Here is a 15072-nt window from a genome sequence, read left to right on the forward strand (position 1 = left end):
ATCTTCTTGTTTGTTGTAGTGTGTGTTTCCGTTTGCCATTTCAGATTCTCTCTGAATCTCAATCCGAGTTCCTTGATACCAATTTATTGAAACAAAAGTGTTTTCAAGAAAGATGAGAGAAGAATAAGAAGAGAGAAATTATAAACTGGATTTGTGAAAAGCAGAATCCTTATGGAGTGAAGTTGATATTACATCATATCATGTCCTCTATATAGACAATTAAAGTTCAGACCTAAAAACTTACAATCCAAGCCCAATCATACAAGTTATATTTTGACTTCAACACAAAAACAAATATTATATTCAATTCCCACTACTTCGACTGGCCACTTTGACACAGTCAAATGTTAGTTTTCTACAAAATTATGAACTACAACTAACATGTATGTGCTAAATTTTCATCGTGTAAGCTAAAAAAAATTGTTACATGTTTAGATTATCATCTAATCAAATTATTAAGATTGGATGGTAAAAAATTAATTTTATCGTTTTGTAGATATGTGAACCTAATTCATTTAGTTTAAGATCTCATGGAACTTGAATATATGTATGACTGAACTTTATTAACATATCTACTCTGTAAATTTCAAAGTCCAGTAATTAATATTATTAAAATCAAATTTTAACTCGTAAAATCTTACTATTCTATGTTTTCATAATATATATGATCAATTGTTGCAGGCACCCTGTACTGGTGCACAGTCAAGAGAATACCTCCCAAGTCATAGCCTCTAGTGGTAACATACAACATAATGTTTTTTCTCCAATGCAACAACTCTCAATGTAAGCAATTCTACCAATTATTTATCGTAACAAAATATAAACAAAAAAGTACATGTATCTAGTTTATATTTAGTAACAATTACTTCTACATGATACTGTTAAATAATATTAATTCACTATTTAAACATAAAGGTTCCAAAATAGGTTAAATCAGATGATTTACAATGTAGGGGTGAGTAATAGTAATTTTCAACCACAAAATACTCCATTGCAGGAGCCAACAAAAATGATGGTCAAGGCAACTTTAGAAGTGAAAAGAAAAGGTTTGATAAAATCAAGGATCAATGTTTTATGTGTCAAAGTTCAATCATTTTGCAAGGAATAAGAAGGAAACTTAATAAGATGGAGCAAAGGCTGTAAGGAGAATACACTCTTGGTCATGACCACATAAGACAAATGCAGCAGCAGCAGGCTGCGGGACAACAATAACAACAATTTTGGGAATGCTGGAAAAACAGGAAGTAACCGGTTATGTGAAAGTTATAACCGGTTACTTCCAGGAATCAAATGTAACCTTCTAAGTAATGGTCAATTGCTTGAGAAGCACTACAAGATTAACATGGAAAATAAGGGATTGCATGTTATGGATGCAAATGAGGTTTTGGTCCTTAAAACTCGTATGACTGCCAATAGAACTTTCAAGGTTGAACTGAAGGTCATGGATCATAGATGTATTGTTACCGTGGCTAGTCAAGAAGAGTGCATATGACATTATTGTCTTGGGCATCTCAATTTCTGAAATCTCAAAGATTTGCAAACAAACGAAATGGTAACGGGGTTGTCATTGACCAACATAACAGATGAAATTTGTGAATAATGTGCCCAAGAGAAGAAACATAAGGGTAAATTAAGCAAGGATACAAGTTATAGAACCAAGAATCACCTTGAGGTGGTGTATTTAAATGTGTGTGCACCGATGCAAGAAGATGTGGTTGTAGATATTTTGTCACATTCATCGACGATCATAATAGAAATCTATGGACCTACCTAATTAAAAGAAAGGATTAGGTATTTGAAGTGTTTAAGAAGTTCAAGTCCATGGTTGAGAGGCAAAGCGGCCACCAGCTCAAAGTGCTCAAAATGGATGGTGGAGGCGAATATGTCTCAAAAGACTTTGAGAGGTTTTGTAATCAAGAAGGGATAGTACATGAGATCGTACCATATTATACGCCGCAGTAAAACGGTGTTTCTGAAAGAAAGAACCGATCAATCATGAACATGGTAAGAAACATGTTAAAGGGGAATAATATGCCAAAATAGTTATGGGGAGAAGAGGTATCCATTATTGTCTATTTGTTGAATAAGTGTCCTACAAAGAAGCTTGATAAGGTAAAACCGGAGAAAGCATGGTCATGATTCAAACCAAATCTAAACTATTTGAGAGTTTTTGATTTCGTAGCATATCAATATGTTCTGGGGAAACTTAGAAAGAAGCTGGATGATAAGGGAGAAATGATGACACTTGTAGGGTATCACTCTACCGGTGGTTACAATTTGTTTGATGCAGAAAACAGGAGGGTTGTGATCATACGATAGGTCATTTTCAACGAAATAAAGCAAATACAACAACTTGTAATCGGTTATGTAAAAGTTATATTCGGTTACAGCTTTGAAAATTCACATTTTGCAAAAACGGGAAGTGCAGAAACGTCCATTGCTGAAACCCGAATTGAAGATAATGCGAGAAAATCAACAAGGCAAAGAGGTTTGCCTCAAAGACTACAAGATTATGAGTTATTCCGAGATAACAAAGTCAATGATGATGGTGATTTCGTCCATTTTGCACATATGGCCGAATCCAAACCTATTAACATGGAAAACACTTTAAGTCATCCAAAATGGATTTGTTCTATGAAGGGGGAGCTGGAATCTATTGAGAAGAACAATACTTGGGAGATGGTTGATCTATCAGACTGGAAAAAGTCAATTGGTGTGATATGGGTGTTCAAAATGAAGACAAATCCCAAGGGTGAAATAATCAAGCATAAGGCTCGATTAGTTGCAAAGAGATTCTTGTAAAGAGAAGGCATAGATTTTGAAGATGTATTCATACCAGTTGCTAGGATTGAAACCAATAGGCTAGTTATTCGTATTACAAATAACAACAATTGGCTCATCTACCAAATGGACGTCAAATATGTATTTTTGAACGGACTTGTTGAAGAAGAGGTGTATGTATAACAACCCCTTGGTTTTGTTGTGAGAAACCAAGAGCTAAAGTTCTACAAGTTGAAGAAATTTTTTTACGGTTTAAAGCAAGCTCCAAGAGCTTGGAACAAGAGAATATATGGTTTCCTAAAGGAGGTTGTCTTCAAGAAATGTGTATCCAAGCATGACGTGTATGTGAAAACGTATACAAGTGAATGAGTGATCATCCTTGTCTAAATGTAGATGATTTGTTGATAACGGGAAGCAATAAAAAGTTCATTTCTAAGTTCAAGAGTGAACTTATGAAAGAATTTGAGATGACCGACCTTGTCTTCATGACATACTTCCTTGGCATTGAGTTCCAGAAGTCCAAAAGGGGACTGCTCATGCACCAAAAAAGGAATGTATTTGAGATATTGAAGAAGTTTGAAATGGAGCATTGTAATGCTGCCATTACTCAGGCTGAACCGTGGCTATAATTATCGAAGAATGAGGATGACCAAGATGTTGATCCAACTCAGTATATAAGATTGATTGGATCCTTGCGCTATTTGCAATAAGCGACCGAACTTGGCATTTAGTGTCGATATTGTGAGTAAATTCATGGAGAGACCAAAGGTGTCTCACTTGGAAAAAGTCAAGAGGATCCTAAGATACGTTAAAGGATCGATTGGTTGCGGAATTCTCTTTCCTGCAACGGATATAGGTAGAAAATGCAATTTACTGGCTTTTACTAATTCCAATTGGTATGGAGATGAAGATGATAAAAATTATATAGATGGATACATCTTTATGTTAGGCGGAACACCAATCTCATGGTGTTTGAAGAAGGAACCAAACTGTACTTTGTCGTTTCTTTATGTGTGTGCCAAACTGTATGGCTAATGAATCTATTGAAGGAGTTGGAAAGCAATAAAGGTGAGGTTGTTATACTCTTGATTGATAACGTTTCCACAATTAATCTTGTTAAGAAACCAATTGCACATGGGAAGAGCAAGCACATTGAGATGAGATTTCATTATTTGAGGGAACTTGTTAGTGAAGGAAAGTTAATATTGGAATATATTAAAAGTTAAGACCAAGTGGTTGATTTGTTAACTAAGGGAGTCACAAATGATGTGTTCAAAAGATTGAAGATGAACGTGGACTTGGAAGACTTGGAGCACTTGAATTAAGATGGTGTCTTAAATGAAATTTGATAATTCAAGTGTTGTATCTGGTTAACATGGGGTGTAACATGTTAAAGCAGGGCAAAAATAACTTATGCATCTAAAAAATAGAAAAACTTTGTGGGAGTAACCGACCAACATAATCGGTTACCACTGAAAGCTTTTTTTAACATCTGTAATCGGTTACAAAATTAGTGTAACTGGTTATAGGTTCGAGAAAAATATTTTTTCTTTTATTTGTGTAATTTGTATCCCATTTATCTTGGAATGCTTGTTATATGTCTTGGAGACATTCTCATTAAAGTTAATGAAACATACATTCGCACCCTTAATTATCTCTCTCAATTCCTCTCTCTTCATACTCTAATTTTCTCCATTATTCATGAAAATCATGTGGTTTCAACTTCTAACATGAATGAATTATCTAATCAAATTATAATCTGATCAAATTATTAAGATTGGATGGTGTAGAAAGAAATTCATTTATCTTAATATCTCATGGAACTTAAATATATAAATGATTGAACTTTATTAACATATATACTCTTTAAATTTCAAAGTCCAGTCATTAAGATTGTTAAAATCAAATTTTAATTCGTAAACTTTTACTATTCTATGTTCTCATAATATACATAATCAATTGTTGCAGGCACCCTGCATTAATGCATAGTCAAGAGAATACCTCCCAAGTCATCGCCTCTAGTGGTAACATACAACATAATGTTTTTTCCCCAATGCAACAACTCTCAATGTAAGCAATTCTACCAATTATTTATCGTAACAAAATATAAACAAAAATGTACATGTATCTATATTATATTTAGTAATAATTATTTCTACATGATACTGTTAAATAATATTAATACGCTATTTTCAAAATAAAGGTTCCAAAATAGGTCAGATCAATGATTTACAATGTAAGGATGAGTAATAGTAATTTTCAACCATAAAATGCTCCATTGCATGAGCTAACAAAAATGGATGTCAAGACAACTTTAGAGGTGAAAAGAAAAGGTTTGACAAAATCAAAGAGCAATGCTTTAAGTGTCAAAAGTTTAATCATTTTGCATGAAAGTGCAATGTGAATAAGAAGGAACCTCGAGAAGATAAAGTAAAGGTTGCAATATAAGACTTTGATGAGGATAATATACTGTTGGTCATGATCACATAAGGGAAATGCAGCAGCAACAACAATTTTGAGAATCCTGCAAAAACAGGTTGTAACCGGTTACATGCAAAATAAGATGTTATAGTGACTGTAAGAGAAGGATTCAAGTGTAGAAAAGAATGGTATTTGGATTCCGGTTGGTATAATCATATGGCTGGGAGAAATAATTGGTTTGTTAAAATCAATTGTTCCATGAAGAACAAAGTGAAGTTTGCGACTGACACCACTCTAGCGGCCGATGAGATCAGTGATGTTTTGATCATGAGAAAGGATGGTTGACATTTATTGATGAAAGATGTATTGTACATTCCAGGAATCAAATGTAACCTTATAAGTATTGGCTAATTGCTTGAGAAGGGCTACAAGATTCACATGGAAAACAAGGGGTTGCGCGTTATGGATGCAAATGGGGTTTTGGTCCTTAAAGCTCGTATGGTTTCCAATATAACTTTCAAGGTTGAACTGAAGATTGTGGAGCATAGATGTCTTGCTACAGTGGCAAGTCAAGAAGAGTGGATATGACATTATTGTCTTGGGCATCTCAATTTCTGAGATCTCAAAGACTTGCAAAAGAACGGAATTATAACGGGGCTGCCATTGATCAACATAATAGATGAAATTTGTGGATAATGTGTTCAAGTGAAGCAACATAAGGGTAAATTTAGCAAGGATGCATGTTATAGAACCAAGAATCATCTTGAAGTCGTGTATTCAAATGTGTGTGCACTGACGCAAGTAGATTCCATCGGTGGTTGTAGATACGTTGTCACATTCATCGACGATCATAATAGAAATCAATGGACCTATCTAATCAAAAGAAATTATGGGGTATTTGAAGTGTTTAAGAAGTTTAAGTTCATGGTTGAGAGGTAAAGCGGTCACAAACTCAAAGGGCTCAAAACAGATGGTCGAGGCGAATATGTCTCAAAAGAATTTGAGAGGTTTTATGATCAAGAAAGGATAATACATGAGATTGTACCACCTTATACACGCAGCAAAATGGTGTTTCTGAAAGGAAGAATCGATCAATCATGAACATGGTAAGAAAGATGTTAAAGGGGAAAAACTTATTGAAAGGGTTATGGGGAGAAATGGTATCCATAACTACCTATTTGTTGAATATGTGTCCAACAAAGAAGCTAGATAAGGTAAAACCAGAGGAAGCATGGTAGTGATTCAAACTGAATCTAAACCATTTTAGAGTTTTTGGTTCCGTAGCGTATCAACATGTTCCGGGGCAGCTTAGAAAGAAGTTGGATGATAAGGGAGAAATGATGATCTTGTAGGGTATCACTTTACCAGTGTTTACAATTTGTTTGATGCAGTAAACATGAGGGTTGTGATCAGACGAGACGTCATTTTCGACGGAATAAAGCAACTACAGTAGCCTATAACCGGATATGTAAAAGTTATAACCGGTTACAGGTTTGAAAATTCACATTTTGCAAATACGAGAAATGCAGAAACACCCATTGTGAAAGCGCGAATTGAAGATAATGTGAGAAGATCAACATGGGAAAGAGGTTTTCCTCAAAGGCTCCAATATTGTAAGTTATTCCGAGACATCGAAGTCAATAATTATGGTAATTTCGTCCATTTTGCACTTATGGCCGAATCCAAACTTGTTAAAACGGAGAAGGCCATAAGTGATACAAAATGAGTTTGTGCTATGAAGGAGGAGGTGGAATATATTGAGAAGAACAATACTTGGGAGTTGGTTGATTTAATGGACGGGAATAAGCCAATTGGTGTGAGATAGGTGTTTAAAGTGAAGGCAAATCCCAAGGGTGAAATAATCAAGCATAAAGCTCGATTAGTTGCAAAGAGATTCTTGTAAAGAGAAGTCATAGACTTTGAATAGGTATTCGCACCGATTGCTAGGATTGAAACCAATAGGCTAGTTGTTCGTATTGCGAATAACAACAATTGGCTCATCTACCAAATGGACGTCAAATCTGCATTTTTGAACGGACTTCTTGAAGAAAAGGTGTATGTAGAACAACCCTCTGATTTTGTTGTGAGAAATCAAGAGCTAAAGCTTTATATTGAAGAAAGCATTGTACGGTTTGAACCAAGCTCTAAGAGCTTGGAACTAGAGAGTAGATGGTTTCTTAAAGGATGTTGGCTACACGAAATGTGTATCCAAGCATGGCGTGTATGTGAAGACGGATACAAGTGAAAGTGTAATTTTCCTTTGTCTATATGTAGATGATTTGTTGATAACGAGAAGCAACATAAAGTGCATTTCTAAGTTCAAGAGTGAACTTATGAAAGAATTTGAGATGACTGACCTTATCTTCATGACATACTTCCTTGGCATTGAGTTCCAGAAGTCCAAAAGGGGACTACTCATGCACCAAAAAAGGTATGCGCTTGAGATATTGAAGAAGTTTGAAATTGAGCATTGTAATGTTGTCATTACTCGGGATGAACCGATGCTACAATTGTAGAAGAATGAAGATGAGCAATATGTTGATCCAACTCAGTATATGAGACTAATTGGATTCTTGCGCTATTTGTGCAATAAGCGATTGAACTTGGTGTTTAGTATCAATATTGTGAGTAAATTCATGGAGAGACTGAAGGTGTCTCACTTGGCAAAAGTCAAAAGGATCCTAAGATACATTAAATGACTGATTGGTTGCGAAATTCTCTTAACCACCGCAGATACGAGTAGAAAATGTAATTTATTGGATTTTACTAATACCAATTGGTGCGAAGATAAAGATGATCAAAAGTCTATTACTGGATACATCTTTATGTTCAAGGGAACACCAGTCTCATGGTGTTCGAAGAAGGAACAGGTAGTTGAACTCACGTCTTGTGAGGTCGAGTATATTGTCGTTTCTTTATGTGCGTGCCAAGTCGTGTGGCTAATGAATCTATTGAGTGAGTTGGGCAAACACATTGAGATGATGTTTCATTATTTGAGGGAACTTGTTAGTGAAGGAAAGTTAATATTAGAATATTGTAGAAGTGAAGACCAAGTGGTTGATTTATTGACTAAGAGAGTCACAAATGATGTGTTAAAAAAGGTTGAAGATGAACGTAGGCTTTGAAAACTTGGAGCACTTGAATTAAAGTGGTGTCTTAAATGAAATTTGATAATTCAAGTACTCTAACTGGTTAACACGGGGTGTAATCAGTTACAGCAGGACAAAAATCACTTATGCAACTGAAAAACAAAAAAAAATTGTGGGAGTAACCGGTCAACGTAACCGGTTACCAGTGAAAGAATTATTTTTTTAAACATCTATAATCGGTTACAGAATTAGTGTAACCGGTTACAAATCCGAGAAAACTGATTTTTCTTTATTTATTCGTGTAATTTGTATCTCATCTATCTTGTAATCTTTGTATATATGCCTTAGAGACATTTTCAAAGTTAATGAAACATACATTCTCACCCTCATTTATCTTTCAATTTCTCTCCTTATTCTAATTTTCTCAATTATTCATGAATCTTGTGGTTCCAAATTCTAACATGAATGACTTATCTAATCAAATTATAATCTGATCAAATTATTAAAATTGGTTGACGTAGAAAGAAATTCATTCACCTTAATATCTCATGGAACTTCAATATATAAATGATTGAACTTTATTGACATATATACTCTTTAAATTTCAAAGTCCAGTCATTAAGATTGTTAAAATCAAATTTTAATTCGTAAACTTTTACTATTCTATGTTCTCATAACATATATGATCAATTGTTGCAGGCATCCTGCATTAGTGCATAGTCAAGAGAATACCTCCCAAGTTATAGGCTCTGGTGGTCACATACATCATAATGTTTTTTCCCCAATGCAACAACTTCCAATGTAAGCAATTTTACCAATTATTTATCCTAACAAAATATAAACAAAAAAAAAATACATTTATCTAATTTATATTTAGTAACAATTATTTCTTCATGATACTGTTAAAGAATATTAATTCACTATTTTCAAAATAAAGGTTCCCAAATAGGCCAGATCAGATGATTTACAATGTGGGGATGAGTAATAGTAATTTTCAACCACAAAATGCTCCACTGCATGAGCCAACAACTCTGTCTTTTGGCATTCCAACTTCTGAGGAACTTAGCTTAAGAATTTTGGGTCATTCAGACAAAGGGCCCACTGAAGAAAATAGTTTAAGGTACAATATTTTTCTTCATTTTATAATGTTTTTTCTTTATAGTTTTTTATATTAAAGTAAATATCACTTTTGTTAATTAATTACTCAGGAAAGCAGAAATAGCTGAACAAAGAAACAATGAGGTAAGGTCCCAAGTTGTTTCATGGGATGAAGTTCCTAGGAATACTCAAATTGCTTCATGTAATGAAGTTCCTGCGAACTCTCAAATTGTTTCATTGGATGAAGTTCTTGCAAATAGCCAAAATATTTCGTGGGATGAAATTCTCGCAAATATTGAAACTGTTTCAAGGAATGAAGTACATGCTAATCAACGTAACAAAGGAAAAGGAAAACTTCTCGAATCGCCATCAACTGGGTAATTATCTTGAATTTTTTTGCCGAATGTTTTTATGTGGTTTTAAATAAGACTCCCCGCTAATGAATGGTGGGATTGATCCTTAGATTAATCAGTCGCAACACTGCATATCAAAATTTCAAAAAAAAAACTCGATTTTCTTAGTTTGTGTGACTACAATTTTATAACTTTATAAATATTTTTAATAATTTAATTATATTTTATGATGTTATAGGTTGGAGCATCGCAACAAAAATCAACTAGTTTCTCCAAATATTTGTGATTCGCAGGATTCCCCCAACAATATGTTGTAACATATATTCCTCTATTTCTTATAAAAATATCATTAATGAGTTAACACACAAATGCATGACATTATTTGTTTTATTAATATATTTTCAGGCCACCCCAGATGATGCAGCAAGTGGCTCCAGTTGCTACAACAGATGGAGTTCAAGCAAATCAATGTGATAAAGGAAAGCTTCCAGAGTCTCCATCAACTAGGTATTTAACCAAAAAATACTCAAATTAGTGAAAAATGAATATATTAACACATTGTAAATTAAAAAATATCAATTACACATTCTTTAACACACTTTATTGCATAAATAAATGATACATGTATAGGATACATTCCGGGACAATTAAGAGAATAACATACATAATACCTAATCAAACCGTGACAGTCGTTCCTTCTTCTTCACCTGCAACTCAACAAAATCAAAGAGAAATGGTTGTTAACCAAAAGGTTGATGATCCGGCAAAACAGGTTCGTAAAACTCATATCCTAATTTTCTAATTCTCCCAACATGTTCTCATTTTATTAGTGCAAGTGTATAGATATTTTTGTTTATTGAAAGTGAAATACAACTAAACAACTAAATGTTTGTTGCACTAGGGAAAGAAAGAGAATGAGCCTGTACTGCCCAAACGTCGTGGACGTCCTCCAAAACCACGTGGGCAAGGAGGAAATAATGTGTCCAAAATCACAAAGGTATGTGTTATATAATATACAAAATTTACAACAATATTAGCCATCAATTAAATTAACCATTAACTCAATTGAATTTATTATATTTTGAATGTAATTAATAAAGTCTGGCACATGTAAAAAAATGATATTATTAAAGCTCTTACGCTAGGTTATTTTATTATGTAGAAGCAAAAGACTGGAAGTAGTTCTGCTGTATCAGGAAATGCTGAAACAATTTCTACACCTCAACAGCAGCAAATGACTCATGGAAATGTGTCAAATGTGTCAAATGTTCAAACCAGGTAATATCAATTACCATGTCTTTTCTGTTTAACTCTCACAATTTAATGTTGAAAATATTGTTAACTTATGCCAATGTTTGACTTTGTAGGAGAAAATATGAAAATGCTATTTTTCATAAGGATTGTGATGGACCCTTGGACCCTCATCTTAAAAAGTTCAAAGATATATTTGGTAATTACAATTCTCGCAACACTACTTTATATATATATATATATATATATATATATATATATATATATATATATATATATATATATATATATATATATATATATATATATATATATATATATATATATATATATATATATATATATATATATATATATATATATATATATATAATTTGATCATCTTTTAATACTAGATTCTCTTGCTATTGAGAAATTTAAATAACCACCCTAAGATTATAATGCTAGGTTGAATATTATTATTAGATTACATTAATTGTGTAATAAAATCTAGAATTTGACAAAAACTACATTTTTTTTCTCTCCATGCAGAAGCAAATGAGTAATGTGTCAAGCCAACTCGAAATGGAAATGCAAGTGCTTGAAACTCTTATGAGACCATCTGAATTAAATGACGGCATTTAATAAATTTAATTAGACATAATATTCATATTATTTTCCAAATATGTTGTTACATTATTTATGTATGTCTAAATTTTATCGGTGTGCAGATAGTACTATTTGACCTATGAATATTGACATTATTTTTATAAGAGAAAAGACAAAACTTTAAGACAATATATATGGATCATTTTCTTGAAAAGAGAAAAAAATTAGATAGAAGTTTAAAGTGTTTATAATTAGTGCATTTTATAACGGAGATCTATAGTGTATTTGAATAGTTTTGAGATCTCCATTTCTTTATAACAATAGATGATATGTGTTTATCTAACCGGTATATTTTCAAACAACACAAATAATAAATAAACATAAATTTAGGATAAATGAATAAGTTAAGAAATATATTCCCTTTAGCCATAAACAAATTCATATGTGAAGGAAATATGTATGTTTAAATGTTGCAATAACTAATTAATGATAAGCATGTGTTCTAAGTAGAATTCATACATTGAAATATAATAATTGTTTTACCTAATATATTTTATAATTTACAAAACCAACTATTTATAATTAATAATAATAACAAGCTGATGTTTAAGAGACATGACATGTGAGTCTTGTTCAACCACAATATTATTAACGTCTTTAAAAATAGTAAACTTAGTAGGAAGTTTCTTAATTCAGCTCTTGAAAAATCTTTAAAAATAGTAAACTTAGTAGGAAGTTTCTTAATTCAGCTCTTGAAAATGCATGCTTTTTTAGGAGGATCTATCTGATAATATATTTTAGTACATTTGAAGATATAAAAGATGGATTAAAAAATTATCAATTTAGAATAATTGGCTTTAAACGATTCAAACTTAAATTGTGATTTAAAATAAGTCATGTGATTATTTATTACACTTCATTCTCAAGGTTTGAAAAGAGAATGTTAAAAAATTTAAAACCCAACTTCAAATGGGTAATTTAATTGCTACTATATGAATTTGTTGCTCACCTACAAAAGTTCTTAGACTAAAGCTAATTGTAGGCGTATAATGTACTATCTCTGTCTTTATATATATATATATATATATATATATATATATATATATATATATATATATATATATATATATATATATATATATATATATATATATATATATATATATTTTCTTTTTTCTACCCAATATTTCTTTATCTTTTAAGATATTTAATCTATTAATTGTCTCATTTTCTATATAATCTTAATTGAATTCATCAAGTCTTTGAAGTTTTCATCGGTTACAAATGTACTTTGTGTGCATGTTTTGAAATCTAAGTTTTATTTGTTTCTTTAAGTTATGAGGGTTTAGCACCTTTCTCCATGTTTTGGATTCTAGAATTTGAGAATGCAACATTATGCATGCATTGTGATTCTAGAACCCAAAACATTTTAACAGTGAGTTAGAAACCGATAAAATAGTAATGCCTAGTTGTGTTTTGTCATTGAGGGTTCCTTTTCACTTTGGATGAGGGATGAAGTAGTACTTATAAATCACTCTAACGCAGAAGTCAATAAATGAATAAGGCAAGTAGTAATGTTTTTAGCTTTTTGATAATGTGTGTACCTTGATTTGGTTGGGTTTGGACTCCCTTCTTAAGTGGATAAAGGCTCAAATACGATTAGCCAATTTGTCTCACTTATTTAAATGGAGAAAATTAATTTAGGATTGAGAGAGATAGAGAGAAAACAAGGATTCAAAAGAGAGAAAAGATGAGATAACCCTATTTCCATTTTTCTGCAACCAATCTCACTATATCGACGATCTCGAATTTGTTAACCGTCGGCTCGAGCTTAAATTTAGAGGGAAGGTTTGCAACTTTTGTATCTAACTTTTGACCGTTCAGATATTTGAAACAAAGTCCGAGTTGAGAGATACCTGCTTCGCACTAAAGCTGCAGATTAGGGTAATTTTTTCAGCTTTTTTATTCTTATTTGTAAGTTAGTTTGCTTTGTGATTTGCGGTTGTTAGCACTAGTTTGTGAATCACTTTAAGACCCTTTTGTACCCTTAATTCATTATAATGGAGCTATTTATTTGTTCTGGACGACTCCTGGTTTTGTAATCTCATATTGAGGGATTTTCCACGTTAAAATATTGGTGTTCTTTTGTACCTTTATTTGTTTGATTTGTCATCTTATATTTGTTATTGATCCTCAAAATTCTTACAAGTGTGAGGAATTTTACATTCGCTACATATTAGTCTGTTATTGTATCTTAATTTTCCGTTAGAGTGACATCATAGCTCTTGGTTAAGGGCTATTTTACTTGTTTGAATGATGGAGTCAAATACAAAGATGAAGATGGTATTGTTGAATTGTTCTATTTACCATTATGGAAGTGCAAGATGAAACACTTACTATTTGTGAAGAAATTCCATTTACCGGTTTTAGTTATGCAAAGTCGAATTATGTGTCTGATGAAGAATGAGAGTTTTAACATCAATAGGTATGTGGTTCTATTCGACAATATGTATAAGATAATGTTTATAATCATATTGCTAATGAGACACATGAAAAAACTTTGTGGGAGAAAATAGAGTCCTTGTATGCCTCTAAATTAGGAAATAATAAAGAGTCCTTGTTGAATATCTTCATACGTTTGAAGTATAAGGAGGATACTTCTATTTCAGATCACTTGAGTGAATTTCAAGGACTCCTTGATTAGGTGTCAAGAATGAGTATCAAATTTGATGATGAACTTTTGGGACTATTTATATTGCTATCTTTTCCAGAGTCTTGGGAGATGTTTCAGGTTTTCGCACAAGTTCTGCTCCTATAAGTGTTATTTCTTTGGAAACAGATAAAGGTGGTATTCTTAATGAGGAGATGAGAAGGAAAACACATAGTTCTTCATCTCATTCCGAGGTACTTATCACTAAAAATAGGGGAGAAGTCATAAAAAGGAATCAAAGGGTGGTAGAGAAAATAACAGAAGCAAGTCCAAACCGCGATACAAGAATATGAGTGTCATTATTGTCTCAAAATAGGACACGTTCAAAAGTATTGCTATTAGTGGAAAAGAGATAAAAAAAAAGGCAATAAAGGTAAGTCTAAACAAAGAGACCATGAAGATCATGATGATGATCGTGTTTCTACTGCTACTAGTGATGATCTTGTTATTCTCTGTGATCATGAGTCTGTTAATCTTATATCAGACGAGAGCATGTGGATAGTGGACAGTGGTGCTACATTGTATGTTACACCAAGGAATGATCTCTTCACTTCTTATACTTCTGGGGATTTTGGAGTGTTGAAGAAGGGTAATGATGTTGTATCTAAGGTAATTGGTGTTGAGGATCTTTGCTTGCAAACCAACATGGGAATGTAACTGTTGTTTTGAGGTGTCAAACATGCTCCAGGTGTCGACTTTAATATGATCTTTGTGCACATGCTTGATGATTGTGGTTATGACAATCACTTTAGTTATGGAAAGTGGAAACTCAACAAAGGTA

At 32.6% G+C, this 15072-nt stretch overlaps 1 protein-coding gene across 1 annotated transcript in view; it reads left to right on the forward strand.

Annotated features, from left to right (window-relative positions):
• Positions 1–11770, forward strand: part of LOC127088232 (uncharacterized) — a 33545-nt gene extending 21775 nt beyond the window's left edge. Inside the window, exons 8-19 of the mRNA XM_051029144.1 lie at positions 682–783; positions 4750–4851; positions 8991–9092; positions 9229–9411; positions 9500–9766; positions 9981–10052; positions 10148–10249; positions 10373–10514; positions 10644–10739; positions 10905–11020; positions 11110–11192; positions 11525–11770. Of these exons, the coding sequence (XP_050885101.1) occupies positions 682–783; positions 4750–4851; positions 8991–9092; positions 9229–9411; positions 9500–9766; positions 9981–10052; positions 10148–10249; positions 10373–10514; positions 10644–10739; positions 10905–11020; positions 11110–11192; positions 11525–11538 (1381 nt within the window). The 3' untranslated portion in view covers positions 11539–11770. The remainder of the gene's footprint in view (positions 1–681; positions 784–4749; positions 4852–8990; positions 9093–9228; positions 9412–9499; positions 9767–9980; positions 10053–10147; positions 10250–10372; positions 10515–10643; positions 10740–10904; positions 11021–11109; positions 11193–11524) is intronic.
• Positions 11771–15072: the final 3302 nt, after the last annotated feature.

The sequence above is a fragment of the Lathyrus oleraceus genome, chromosome 5 (assembly GCF_024323335.1).
Source record: "Lathyrus oleraceus cultivar Zhongwan6 chromosome 5, CAAS_Psat_ZW6_1.0, whole genome shotgun sequence".
NCBI classification, from domain to species: Eukaryota; Viridiplantae; Streptophyta; class Magnoliopsida; order Fabales; family Fabaceae; genus Lathyrus; species Lathyrus oleraceus.